Source organism: Calonectris borealis, chromosome 9, assembly GCF_964195595.1.
Source record: "Calonectris borealis chromosome 9, bCalBor7.hap1.2, whole genome shotgun sequence".
Taxonomy (NCBI): Eukaryota; Metazoa; Chordata; class Aves; order Procellariiformes; family Procellariidae; genus Calonectris; species Calonectris borealis.
This window is the reverse complement of record NC_134320.1, coordinates 11,241,755-11,256,788: the sequence shown is the minus strand read 5'-3', so window position 1 is coordinate 11,256,788 and position 15,034 is coordinate 11,241,755. Positions and strand designations below refer to the sequence as shown.

Sequence of the window (15,034 nt, the reverse complement as noted above, 5' to 3'; positions counted from 1 at the left end):
TGGGCACACAGCACTAAACATTGATGATTCCTTAAAAAACTTACTATAGAAACAAACACATATACTGATATTGTTTCAGTTACAATGATTTTTTTTTACTTTAATCTATTAACCAATAATTTTCTGACTTTTTGTAGCTGCGTTCACCTCCTGACCCTGGCTCATAGTACCTAATACAATTACAAAGGACCCTCAACTTTGCTGTTTCTTAATTCTGGAGGTTTCCTGAGCCAAGCTGTGTGACAGTGAGTGCCCTCATGCAGGGATGTCCCCACTCCTGCAGCAAGCCCTGAGCTGTAGCTGCTACCATCATGTCCATGTCTTCAGGTAAGCCTGGCGTTCAAAGCCCTCCTTGGAGGGCTGAGTGTTGAGTCTGTGACCTCCACTGCCAGAGTATGGCATGGCTATCTGGGAGCAACTACAATTTGGGAAAATTCAGTGATTAATCAAGTATGAAGAGATATTAAGTTTTTTATTCTTCACACTTCAGTGAAAAAAAAAAAAAAAAAACAAACAAAAAAACCAAAGAAGGATATTCAGTATGTAACCGGATAGACAGCATGACTAAATTAGCTAGCTCAGGTACTAAGTAGTCGTGGTAGCAGGGAGCTCAGCAGAGCTGCAAAGCACATCTGAGATCCTGGGTGAATATGAGAACATTTAATCCTTCTGTGCCCTGTTCCTGCTACAGCTATCATGCACTCAGTACCTGAGCTAGCCCAGTTTGGCTGGGATAACTCTGCAAAGGACTCTTCTACGCTCATGCAGACATATCCTATTTCAGTGGAGTGGAGGAGAACAAAAATAATCCATTGTTAACATAAATATTATACATACTAAAATATCACTGAGGTTATTGAAGCCACGTATTTCATACAGATGTGCAGTAAACTGCATTTATTATCCTTCCTTATACACTTAAATTCTTTCCTTTGTTTTTGAAGCTCTTGCTGAATGACTTTTTCAATTGTACTGCTGTAGAAAGAGGGTTATTTTTCAGTTTATCCTCCCACTCTAGTATATATGTTTATCACAATGACCATATACTATGGTGTAGTTACAGACAATAAGAAAGGGACAAATATCATGTATTGGTTATGAAGATATTTTCCTAAGTTGCATAAAATTCAGAAAAGAAGGAAGAACTGTATTTTTTCTTACAAGATTAAAGCCTTTAAGATGGTATGATATGAAATTTCTATTTAGATCTTGAAGACAGAATTAATTAACCCCTACAGCTGGTCATAATACAACAGCAGCACTGTTCCAAATTTATAACTTTTCCAGTGGTGTTCTCAAAGAACAGAAAACAAAAGACAGAGGAAAAAAAATGTTCTCCATTACATTTTAAAATTATTATGTCAGATTGTCATTAAATCTCAATTTTCCTGTAGCAATCTGTTCAGGTAAAACATTTTACAGAATTGAAAAGCATCTTTTCTTCCCACAAACTAGGATCGATTTCTTCTGCCTTTATCATCCAAAACTGAGGTATGTGGTATCAGCTAGCTGCCTTCATTTCTTACACACTTCATGGTGTTTGTCTCTTTCCACTGACTGCACAAGGAAACTTGACATCTAGTTTGGAAGAACTCATCCAGCCTCTTTTAGGATGGAGGAAAGATGCTGCAAGTACTTGCTGTTTTCCATGGACTAGACAATTACTGACAGTAGCTGCCTGTCTTTTAGGTGGCTCAAATTAGATGAGATGATGCCATCTACTAATTTAAAACTAGATGCAGGGGTATTCCTCAAGTGAACAGCTATTTAAACATTCATTTACAAAATAAAACAGAAATTAGAATCAGTTGGCCATGAAAAGCAAATCCCTCAGGAAATGATTGTGTCTGCCTGTGTTCTACAGACAGATCAATGGGTGGTTACTTGATGTTTCAAGCTAGATTTTTAAAGAGTTGCAAACATTAAATACTTCATTCTTTAGCATATTTAAAGATGACTTTTTCTTCCCCTGATCTGATAGCTAGAATTCAAGTGATACTGCATCAGAAATTTGGAAAACAAATGTGCCATGTAAAACAGAAACCATGTGACTATGCTACTTTTACTATTATTTTAATCAATATGATTGTATCACCAGAGACACAAGAATAAACACTAGTGCAGAATTAACAACAAACAGTATCCTGATTTCTTCTCGGTGAGGTCTATCTGTTTGGCACTGGATAATCTAAACGCACCAAGTAAGTTATATGACAGATATGTTAAGCCTTTAAGCATAAATATTAGAAGATAAAGTGACATATATCTCAAAATAAATTTGGAATAGTCTACAAGACAACCAATTTTCTGTTCCCTATTCAATAACAGTACCTTCCATCCCAAAGTATTCTCTTCAAAATAAGTGACACAAGTTATTGGTACATGTCTGCTAAGCAGTATAGTAACTGTTCAATGTTCAGCATCCCAAGGAAAGATGTAAACACAGTACATGATAAAAGTAGCCTTAAATTGCAGGCACTGCATTTTACTGCTGCATGGGGCTGGTGAGTGACTCAAGCTACTACATTCTTAAGGCTTGCATATGAAAATTGTAAATTAACTACAAGACCTATGAGACCCATTTACTCAGCAATCTCAACTGCTGAAGCAAAGATGTAGCTTACAGATTTAGTAGACACATGTCTGAGTCCAGGAAAGGTGCTGTTTACTGAGGAAAAAATGTTTACAGTATTCCAAATTCTCTGAATTTCTTCAGTGTAACTGGGAGCATATCCTGGCTGATCATAGAGAGCTTTCCTGAGAAATACCCACAGCTGCCTTCTAATCTTCCTAGTACCAGTTATTTACCATTATAATTCTATAGACCTTCATGGAGTTGCACCTCATTTCTACCTGCGAAAGTAAAGCTAGAAGCAGATTCTTTACAGTATTTGTATGCAAAGCACAGTTTTCAGGACATGTAGAGAAATGACTCTTCTATAATAGGTATAATCTGCAGAAGAACTTGATATGTACAGATACAGAAGAAACTTTTTCTTTTAACTTACCATCACAGATAATTCAATGTGAAGTTAAATGCATGAACATGTAGAAACTTATGATGCTACATAACTAAACAAGGTTATTAAACTATTTAAAGAAAGAGCCTTTGCTCTTCAAGAAGTCAGAATGCTTAGAATGTGTTTAATTTGCCATTAGTAAGCTTTCAGATCAATTTAGGTCTTTTTGTGTACGCATCTCACTTTAAACTAAACTGAAAAGACCAAAGATGATTTTACATTACACAGTCAGTTAGCTGGATAATACTACATGTTTTGGCATATGATTTTTACATAAAAGTAGATTCTGCCTTCTGTAAAGGAGCTTTGAACCAAAAAATCATTGCTCACTTATGCTACTGGATGTTTTCACATCCTTGCAAGATGCCTGCAGCTCCTTTATCAAAAGGCCAGAACAAAACAATAGTATATTGCCAGGTTGTAAGATAAGGAAATTGACTATTAGTTATTAATGGTTTATTCAAAATCCTCATGATAATATCTACATAAGTAAATGCATTACCAAAGCCACAGGTTTCCTGCACATTTTTCAGTTTTGTAATTTTTACAATAATCACCTACATCTATTTCAAATATTTAGATATGGTAGATGGCACTAGATTTTTGATGTAAAAATCTAGGACAAAGGATGAAGTCAAATCATTATATGAGTAACAAATCAAATGAATTCACCAATGAGCCAAAATTTTAAAAAAGCCCAACACTTTCTTGAAGTAATTTATAGAGGAGCTCCTTTCAAAAGTGTTTTGAGTGATAGTAGTAGTATTCTATGTTCTTTAAATAATTACAGTTGTACACACTGAAGCACATTTTCTGCAGCGGTTAATGTTCCTACACTATAGGCTTGGATTCTATGGTGCTCTGACCTCTTCCTGTCCCCAAATCAGAGACTTAACCACCTGTTTAAAAATGTTCCAGTCCTCTCCCTCGCCGAATCCCTGGAAGAAATGACTAAGAAAGAAGGAAGAAATAACGTACTACAGAATACATTGTCACCTATACAAAGCTTAATGTAGATTCAGCATGGCACTGCTACTCCTACCACTGCAGTCGTGGCAACTTAATTTGGAGTATCAGAGAGAATCTTACATAGCTCACAGCACCTTGCCAATAGCGCTAGTTATATGAAGGATGTCTGAGAATGTATTTAGGGTTGTTATCAAATACGTCAAAGGATGTCCCAAAGCGTTAATGTAAGGAAAAAAACAAACAATGACAGGCGTTTCTATCAATAGCACAGGCTTTGAGTCCTGTCACTCACATTTGTGGGGCAATACAGTCATACTGGGAATGATTTAAAGGCAGGATGATGGGCAGCAGACAAAATGAGCCAGTGCGGGTGATAAGCCAATATCTCTCCATTGATCTCTTTTTGGAATGACATATATGATGACAGAACAGTCAGAGTATTTATTTGCTTTTCCAGATCCAGAGAAGATCAGAGTAGGTCAGCTATGATTTCAAAATACTATTTGTATTAAAAATACCGCACCCAGGACAGAGAGGCAGCAAAGTGTGTTGCTGCAGGCAACAGGCACTGTATTCTTTAAGCATGTTGCAGATGAAGACTACATCAAGACCACACAGGATGAGTAATAAAGACATTCAGATGAAAGCTAAGATGAAATTAAATGTATTCTGTAGGAATATAGTAATCTGGCTGCAGTGGGGCTTACGTTTACACTTCTGCCCTGATTGGTCTTTAATTTCATGGGTGAACTCCACTGATTCCAGCAGTAAATCCTGGTTAACATAAATGAAATATGACTGTGCAACACGAGGAATTTTAAGATGAATTAAAAGCAGTGCAAGTGATATCCATTAATTACTCTGGACAGTAAAAATAGCCCAGGTGTCTTCTCTCAAGTGGGTGGTGAAGCTGTCACTTTCCTTCATTGGTGGTTCTAACAGCTGATCAGGCTAATTTTTAAAAATGCAAGCCTGATTTTTCTCTTAAACTTGATTTTTATTAGCATCTCACCTATCCTGCCATTAGGACTTCATCTTCTAACTTCAAGAATCCCTAAATTAGAACTCCATCAAAACATGGGACAAAACTTATTGGACAAGATCTATTTTTCTGTGATGCCACTTTTTTTTCCTTTTCCATCTTTCTGCTCATTAATGGTATCCTGAGCAGCCTACAAATATGCAGGTCATCACAGTGGTCCTTTCTAAGTGGAAGTAAATTATCAGCTAATTTCCAGTTTTCTCTAATTTCTCTTAAATTCCAATACTTATTAAAAATTACATATCAGTGAGCCAGCTCCTTTAAGAGTCTTGATTATGAATTTTCAAGGGCTGCTGACACACAGAGATTTCGGAATTCTTACTGAGCTGTCTCAGGGCAGAGCAATCACTTTACACATTCCAGCTGTGTCTATAAACCACAACTGAGCACATAGAATAATATTACTCAAATAGTTGATGTTAATATAGTGCTTAAAACTACAAAGGGCCCATTTCTCTAATGTTCTCTACTACATGTTTTCTATTACATCTAATAAAAGTGGGTATAAAGCATTATGATTACAGTAAGTGGAAAGTTTTGCTTTAACATTTATCTACATTACAGACTTGTGTTGGGGTAGGTATGCTGCAGAGAGATGTGAAATGCTGCACTTTCTGAAGGACCCTATGGTGATAGCTAAAGCTTCTAGCTTGGACACAGTTATGTTTTTGAAAATTTATCCTAAAACCTGCTCAAGCAGAGGATCTGAGAGCAGAGCTGTATAGAAAAAAGTTCACATCGTGGAAAAGGCTATATAAGGAAAATCTTTTTTCTGAGTGTCTGATGCACCTGTGTTAGGATACTTAGCTAGACTAGCACAGTCAGTAATTCTATCTAGACATGGTTAGTAGATACGTGACCTTGGCAGCATATTCCTCATGTTGCACAAATGTAAATCACCATGTAGCACACAAGGTACTGGGGAATAAGGTCCCCTCACTCCAAAACATTGCTATCAAAACAAAATACCACAATTACAATCTGTATACTAAAAGTTTTTCATGCATTCTAAGCATCAAACATGAATTCATTAAAATTATCAAAGACCACGAAGAACTTTGTGTTTTTTTAGCGATTGCTGGACCAGTACAACAAAACCAAATTATTAAGCCTTCAATAAGCATAGACAACATAGAGCGGAAATAGGAGATGATGAGATGAAGGAAAATATGTCAGTTCCCAAACCCTGAAACATTGTGTAGTCACTTGTGAACTGGAAGGCAGCCAAACATTCCTACCTTCGAAGACTCCCGTTAACAGCTATGTATGCTATCAGAATTCACTGCGTTTTGCCTACCAGTTGAATATCTAGCACCTGACAAAAATGATTTCATTTTGACTTTCCACTGTAAAGAAATACACCTGTAACTTTAACTAATAAACAACTTGGTCGATAATGTCTAACATAGGGAGACCGGATCTCAAAGGACACAGCAGAAGACAACTGTTACGCTACAGATAGTGCAGTTGTTGAATAAGCTCCATTAAACACTTGTAATGGGAACCTTGCTCAGGGAATAACTACTGAATAAATAACCCTCCTTGGTGACATAGGCCTTGTATTACTGGTTATGTGCTGCTTTCAATGTGAGGTGCAGAAGAGAAGTCCTAAGCATTTACGATCGTAGGGAAAAAACCTTCATAACACTTCACAGAAGCAGGATTTTGGGTCTAACTTAGAGACACACAATTTGTGATCACACAACGTGAACATACAACATGTGTCTATCTGAACTTGATAGGAATTTCCTTACTTTCTCTCTGTAATTTTAAACTGTCAGGAGTTCTTTTGGAAAGGATTTGTTCTTTTATGTAATATAAAGATATATTTAAAATGGTATTTGCAAACCAACTATGGTAAACAACTGGTATGGAGAAACAGAAGGAGCTGCTGTAGATGAACATTTAAACAACTTTCTATTATGTCAATGGAACATGTGTATGAAAACCCTTTTTCAATTCAGAGATTGAAATTGTTTTGAAAACCTTCTCTTAGTTTTTAAAGCAAAAACCTGTTCAGTAAGAACTTTGTACAGTAACAATTTCGTAGTGTTAGCCAAATCTCTTCATTATAACTATTCATATTTATCATGATAAAAACCCAGTAATATAAACTTTAAGTAACTCAGTATAAAACAGATGGAAACAAAATTTTCGTAGAACTTTCAGTATCTCTTGCCTATGTTTAAATGGAATAAATTATGCCCTTGGGAAAAAAAAACAACCACCAAACACCAAAAAAACAAAATAAAACAAAAACCATAAAACACCCTGGAATTCTTTTTTTTTTAATATACTTACTGTATAGCATATCCTTTTTGCTGTGAACAAGCCTGTCTGTATGGAAGTTCCAAGAAACTACTGTAACATAGCTGTTCATATTATTCTTATGAAAGCACACCATTCTGCCATCTTGCTCATGGTTCTACATACAACTGCCATGGTGCCAACCATATTCTTGTCCAAGCAGATACAGTACAATTAATTATATGGAACTTCTCCCTTCTCTCCAACTCACTGACAGTAAAGAATTAGGGAGTGCGAGAACGGTAGGGCTTAGCAATCTTCATTGTGCTTGCATGTTACCATCATTGCATTAGGATAAAACAGGTAAAATGTTGTAATTTAGAAAAAAATCCAACACCTTGAGTTTTCACAAACTCAAATTGTTTGTGAGCTCTGCAGTGATGACCACTAAGGCCTGTGTTGTAGAAGCTGCCTAAAATTACTCAGTATCTATGTATTTAGAGCTGGCATGTTGTGTGCAGTTTTGGAAAACTGTAAGTTGAGGCTCTCAACTGAATCTCTGTTTTTGGGGGTTTATAAATTGCTTTTGGTCTATGAAGAGAAGATACAGAATTACTCCCTCTTTAAACAGAGAGAATGATGGTTTGCTTTCTTCTGCTAAAACACAGAAAATTTTGATACTTATAATGACCGATATCTTAGTCTACAAATAATCTCACTAGGGTGGAAGTCACTGTGATGAGGACCATCAGAAATTGGACCAAACTGTTCACGATATATTCAGAGGGGTAAAATCTCCAAAGACAGACCCATAAACCCCATCTCTGTGGGTTTCTTCCTCTGACCTTCAACAGGACACAGGGACAAAAGAAATAAATATTCTTCCTTTCCACAAGGAAAAAAAGATTAGGCAATTCAGACCACAGAATTTTGTTTTGTACAGCAAACTCCTAAGGGTGTTTAATCAGCTTAGTCATCCGTGCTCTTCCTTCCTAACAGAGGGCCATCTTAAAAGAGCAATCTAATAACAAAGAATACACACCATTTAACTAGTGAATTTTTGCTTACCTACCACAATACGGTTAGCATTACATCACACAATTTGTATTTCTTCCTAACTGTTGAGTGTGGGAATGGTATTCACTATAATTGTTGTCTCCTCAGGCCTGTATATTTGTATATTCATAAAATTCCTGGTGTGCATCTTCTGTTAAGTGGTGCAAATAGCAATGAAAGCAACAGTAACTTGTTCAGAGAAAGCTTATTGCACGTGCTTTGGTTTCTCCTTTTTTGAAAGGCTGTGATTTCACAGATTAAAAAAAAGGGAAAAAAAGAAAGGTTACTTTTTCTTGCAGCTTCCTCCAAAACGATCTGTGGAAAATGCAGCATAAAACCCTAAGCATAAAAAGCCTTCACTGAACCAGGCCAAACGGAAACCCTGTAAACCTGTGAGACTTGTACCCTATCACAAAACTGCTAAGTTAAAAAAAAGACAAACAATGAAAATAGAACTAAAAATATACTAGGTATAGCAAAATGGAACTTTTTCCCTGTGTGCACAAGAGACTGGGGCTATAAACAGTTAAGAAAAAAGCCTTTTTGTATTTCACCTTCCTCCTAGGCTCCTGTAATCCATGCCAACATACTGAGCCTTCTAGTATTACTTTGTTAGGCAGTAGGGTGAGAATGTGACAGTAAAACAGATGACCGGACATCCCATACTAGTTGCACTTAATAGCAAAGTATTTTGTTTCAAAGACATCTTATGATAAATCAGCTCTAGGTACTGCAGAAGAGATTGCTAGCACAGATCTTGAAATAAAATGCTATATCTGCATGAAATGCAAAGCAATGAAGAAAGAACCAGTGTCTGCCTGCCTACTTTAATCATTTTAATGATACTATTCAATCAGCAAAATAACTTGAACTATAAAGTTTTGCTTAAATGTGTATTTACCTTGTTAGAAAAAGGCTATACATCAAGTGTTAACAGTTCAGTTTTCACAGGTGTTTATTAACATCACCTAAGGAGGTTCATCTTCTTTCAGTTGTATGATGCAGCAAACACATAAGCACATTCAACATTTCATGGCCATCAGAACAAGCCTCCATGTGGTGTAAGAGAGCAGAACTGCATAAATTTCGATGCACAAACATTAGGGCAACTCTGCTAATTTATGCTAACTCTCTTGGCCTAGTAGGAAGAGCATCACTCTGCAGTGCTCTGACATTGGCCTGTTTCTCTGTAGAGACGATGGCTGAATTACAACTAATTATAGAGGCAATCAGGATCAGAACAGTCTAGCATAAGTTGGGCCCAATTATCAAAGTAACACTCCCATTGACTTCAGAGCTGGCATCATATTAACCAAATCAAAGAGAGCACTTCACGAAGGACTTGTTTTTCTAACACACTCAGTGAACTCTCTTTTGTATATTCAGGTGCACATCTTCCCCTCTCAGCTGTCTTGTGGAACAAAGAACCTGTGCACTTCCAAAGGCCAGCAGAGGAGGAAAGTTCTCACTGTGACACTTTGTCCCTCTAACATTTTGATTCCTAGTTAAACAAAGTAATTCAGCCTGCATCCCATTCTTACCAGCCTTGGACATGCTCATGGCTGAGCTAGAACGCTGCATTTTTTCCTTCCAGAGCCATGTATTAAGATCTATTTGTGACAACAATATAGTTTGCATATAATTAGGAAAAAAATATTGCATGCAGAAGAAAAGACTAGTTTGTAAGTATTTGCATGCAAATTCTAACATTTGTAAAAAATGAAATTAATTGGGAAATATGAACACTTGCATCTAGTCACAGACAATAAGCATAAGTGAGAAAGAAGATGCAAAAAAGATCTTCGCGTTACAGTCACTGAGTTTGTTATCTCCCCTTCTTTGCCAGCAGCACACGATGAAAACATACAAAGAGTAATGACTGTGGCAAATACAGAATAGAGAGCACTTAACTTTATCCTGTGAGCTAATACAATATTTCAATCGTACTACAATGCAAATCAAAAAATGGTAGCAACATGAGGTGCAGCTAATTTGCAATCAAGTAATCTTGCTCAAGTAGAAGCCCTTTTTTATCCTGTTCTGAACACATGCTAACGTGATGCCATCATAAAAGTAATCAATGCCACTAAGAAGCAGTATCGATTCAGTACTAATGAACTTGACCTAGATGTTTTTCTAATTAGTGTCATTTGAAACAGCAAATTTCAGGGAACATGTTGAGATTAGTGTCCAATTTCAAGACATACAAGAAGTACATGGATGGTATCAAAGGACAGGACACACTCACAATTAATTGGATTGTACATGTGCATCAAAACAGTATCAGCTCCAGGTGCTGTTAAACAAAATGAAACAATGAGAAAGCAAATCCATTTTTTTCCGACAGGAAAAAAATAGAAATAAGGAATGAGAAAGATCTTGTTCTCTAAGAAAACATATTGATAATTTCTATTATTCCTCTGAAGTATTTAAATGAACAGTGGGAAAATCCAAAGAATTATAACATCAGTATTTGGAGTGAAGGAATACATCAAGCAAGCTGAAAAGCCTTTGACATGGGAAGATGCTACTTCTGCTGAGTTTTCAGAAGATGTGATTAGAGCATGCCAGTGGCCAAGAATGCAGATAATAATACTCCCTAGCAGGTGCCAGAAAGTTCAGCCTCCTAAGGGCAGGGAAGTCTGGTCTCTGTGAAGGGCTGTGAGGACCAAAATTTGCTGTATGAACAGCAGCAGGCACAAATTAATAATTTTCTTTCTTGGCTTTGGGAATAAACTACTTATTGAGTTATTAAGAGACATACACTTAAAACTTTTCTATGTTGAAACATTTTTCAATTTATGCATATACCAAAAATATTGTGTGCTGGTCAAATATCAATTTATTTTCATAGGAAAGTGTAGCACGATTTTAAAACATGAACAATACGTATTTCTTTCCAATGGACAGTCCAGCCAAGATGCAATGATTTGTTCATCAATCATTTCGTGTCAATTAACATTAGCCATTAATATTTAATTAGGAGTTTAGATTCCTTTTTTGGAAGTTTTTATTTCCTCCATCATCTAGAAAATTTTGTTAAGACTTTCTCTTTATCAGCATTTTCATACAAGAATAGAAATTATGACATTTGAATCTTAAACTGATCTGTTATCTGTTGCAAATCTAGTTTAAACTAATCTCAGACAATATTTGAGATCCACTGAATTTTCAGAGCACCACTGAATCAATACATCGTGTTCAAACTTTGCTTAAACAGCAAGACTTCTGTAGAAGGCACTTCTTACCATCCCAAATCCTGTCTTTAAGACCTAAGTGTAAACAAGGATCTAGTAACGACAACGCTCTAGAAAAACGGTATCTCAGAGCTTCGTGATCTACCTTAAGCAGAAAGGCTGCTAATGAACTAAGGTACATGAGTCTGCAAGACTGGCAAATACTCTAGGATCCTACTGAGGTTGCTAAAAAGTGTTGAAATGCTTTACTGGGCCATATGCGGGGTCTTACTTGTCAATACACCTCCTTTTCCCTTCCTTTGTAATAAAAACACGAAACAGGATGACAAGATCAACACAGCCAGAATAGAGGTTTAGAAAAAGTGTGTGTGTGTTGTGGGAGGTGTGGGGGAGGAGTTCCTGGCACACAGCCTGCGCTTGTTAAGCCATCCAGAAGCATATACGATGATGTCCACCGCTTAAGAGCATCAAGGGCAATGGATGGGAGGTACCAGCAGATGAAGAGAAGAATGGAATAAAGAACAGTAAACTGGGCAGAAGACAGAGGCAAGGTCTTGAGTTTATTCATCTACATCTTGCTTTAGAGAAAGGATCAGATCTAGGCAGAGCCTGAAACGCTGCTGAAAACGTGTACTTTGCAGATAGATCTGGTACCTTTGTTCTACGTAAGAACTAAGAGGTATTTTAATTCCGTTACAAATAAAACAATTAGAGCTTTGTTAAATGACTAAACCTGACTGCGAGTTAGTTAGAGTGCCATGAAAGAAAACGTTTGGTGAGGTGCTTATGCTGTTTGCAGACACTTTACCCAGAATGCGTGAGTGAAAGAGCTGCAGTATTTTAGAAGAAACATTATTACTAATTAGTCTGCTTCAGATAATTACAGCAGAATGTGGCTCTATTTTAGCAACAACAAAGCAGCAGATCAGATTTTTTCCTTATAAAGGTGAACTGCAAAATGTTTTGATAGGCAGTAAAGGATTCTGATATACTGCATTAGAGCTTTACTCAGACAGGCAAGGAGAAATTAATACTGCTGACTGTTACAGGAGAAACAGAACTTGAAATTTCCTGAAACTGGCAGTTTCCTGTGTTTGATGCCTATTAGAAATTGACTGAAACTGGCAGTTTTCTGTTTGGTAACTGCCAGAAACGTTGAGAGCTACACTGACCCATTTACTCTCACAGCTGACTGCTTCTTCTCCCAGTTGGGAATGTACAATCTAAATGTTATAACCAGACACAGGAGAAAGGATCGGCAAAAACTACAATACGATCTAGGATTTATCGACCAAGCGGTGATGCACACTCATCATTAAACCTGAAAGACAAACTGTGAAGTGAGTTTGTAACGAAGGCGGCACAGCTGGTCCAGACGCTAAGCGCTGCTCCGAGCGTTTACCTCGGAGAGCACCCACACCCAACACCGCTCTGTCCTTGCCGTCCGCATCCACTGCCTCCTGCGGAGCGACGCGCTGCCCGCGGCTCGTGGCGGGACTGAGCCCCCCTCACGGGAGCCCCTCAGCTGGAAGCGCGGGAAGCCGCCCGGCTGGGCCGCCGACACGCTGTGCTTCTCCTTCGCACCTGAGACAAGCGGTGACGAAGTGCCCTGTGCGGGGGCCTCCCCGCCTTTACTTGTCCTCGCCTGGCAGCGGCGCAGGGTAACGGTACCTCATAGCTGGGCGAGATGTACCTCACCTCACCGTGCCCGGCTGCGATGTGCCCGAGGCGGGTGAGGCGTATCATTTTAAATACAACAAATCCACCTTTTCTTCCTCACAACTTGCCAACGCCGAAATGCAGTGCGCTGGCAGAGGGGGCCGAGGGGCTAAGCCCCGCGCTGCCCCAGGTGACGCTGAAGCCGCCGCGGGACCCCGCGCCGCCCCAGCCCTCCGCCCCGCGCTCACTCACCTCAGCCGCCCCAGCGCGGCCCGGCCAGAGCAGGGCGAGGAGCAGCAGCAGCGGCGGCGCCAAGCGGCTGGGGAAGCCCCTGCCGGCCATCCCCGCGATCAGCGCTGCCTGCGCGGCGTCCCGCGGAGCTCGGCCCGGGGCGCTCGGACTCTGCCCCCCGCCCGCCCGCGGCTTTTGGCCTGGGGGCTGCTGCTTCGCACCCGCCTCGGCGCTCCCGGCGCCCTGGGGTGGGGACAGGGGCCGGGGCTGGCCGGGGCGGGGCCGGCCGCACCACCCCTCTCCTCCCCTCTCTTCTCCGCCCCGCGTCTCCTGCCTCGGGCACCGCCGACAGCCGCCGTCCGTCCGTCCGTCCGTCCTCAGCGGGCATGGAGTGAGCGAGGAGCCGGGGGCTTTCCCGCCTGGGAGCTGAGGTGAGCGCCGCGGAGGGGCAGCCCCGGGCGGCGGTACCTGGCGCTCGTCACGGGCCGTTCCGCCTGGCCTCGGCGCCTGCCGGGGCTGAGCAGCTCGGTGAGTCAGCCCCGTCCCGGACAGCTGGAGGTGTCCCAAGTTACCGGGCTGTCTCCGTCCCCCGCCTGCTTCTCCCGTGCCGCCGTGAGGGCGCAGGTGGTGGGCGCCACCCGAACGGCCTGGGGCTGCGCGGCGGGAGGGGGGACGGGAACCCGCCCGGCCAGCCCCGGGCACCGCCCGAGCAAGGGCAGCCCGCCCGGAGCGGGGTCGCCTGTAGCGCCCCGGCGGGGAGAAGGGGTCGGTTAAACCGGGGCGGGAGCGAGGTGGGAGGCGGCTGGGTGCGTGAGTGAGGCGGTACCGGGGAAGGCCGGCCGCAGCCCGGGCCCTCAGCGCCATCCCGCCGCAGCCCCAGGCGCTCCCGGGCACTGACGGGAGTGTTTTCCTTTCAGCAACGCCTTCCTGTCCCTCAAGTGTTTCGTTAATGAGGCAGCGGAGACGAGGTCGTCCCAGAAGGAACAAAGTGCTGCCCACTGCATAAATGTAAATCAGTGAGAAATGTTTTTCCCCAGGCTTTCCACATAGCTTAGCATGATACAAAGGTTTTCTGAATGGAAGTGTGATTTGTGAAGTATTGGCAATATTTAAAGTTTATCACATTTATGTTATTGACAAAAGTACTGCAAGGTAACATTTCACCAAATAAAGTGCTGTTCTGAGATGGAACAAACTTAGAAAGTATGTTGGCCAGGCTGGCCACAGCGATCTTACCTTACCTACAGTGTTTGTGAATGCTGTACAGGTTTTTTTAAGTGCTATGAGTGATATAGAAAAAGCAACAATATACAACAATGTAATATATGTATATAAATCTATTTAGGACTACTGATGAGATACAAATCTAAAGCCTTTCATGAGCATAAAGCTAACTGCAGAGCTTCGTAAAACAGCTTCTCTTACAGGCAAAATTTTGGTACTAGCAGCAAGAACACATCTCTGGAAGAGCAGAGCGATATGTTCAGTATCAAAGATCTTGTACATCATCACAGTTGTTATCACCTTGACTCTAAAATCTCAAGCATCAGTGAGAGCAAACTGGTATAGAGACAAAGGGAAAACAATCCCCTGTTTTCAAGCCAGCTTGATGG

At 40.4% G+C, this 15,034-nt stretch overlaps 2 protein-coding genes across 2 annotated transcripts in view; one reads left to right on the top strand and one right to left on the bottom strand.

Annotated features, from left to right (window-relative positions):
* Positions 1 to 13,651, bottom strand: part of COL4A3 (collagen type IV alpha 3 chain) — a 64,109-nt gene extending 50,458 nt beyond the window's left edge. Inside the window, exon 1 of the mRNA XM_075158206.1 lies at positions 13,443 to 13,651. Coding sequence (XP_075014307.1) covers positions 13,443 to 13,532 — 90 coding nt within the window. The 5' untranslated portion in view covers positions 13,533 to 13,651. The remainder of the gene's footprint in view (positions 1 to 13,442) is intronic.
* Positions 13,652 to 13,726: 75 nt separating this feature from the next.
* The window catches only part of COL4A4 (collagen type IV alpha 4 chain), a 76,339-nt gene continuing 75,031 nt past the window's right edge, over positions 13,727 to 15,034 (top strand). The window contains exons 1-2 of the mRNA XM_075158215.1: positions 13,727 to 13,852; positions 14,339 to 14,429. The gene's annotated coding sequence lies outside the window, so the exon portion shown is untranslated. The remainder of the gene's footprint in view (positions 13,853 to 14,338; positions 14,430 to 15,034) is intronic.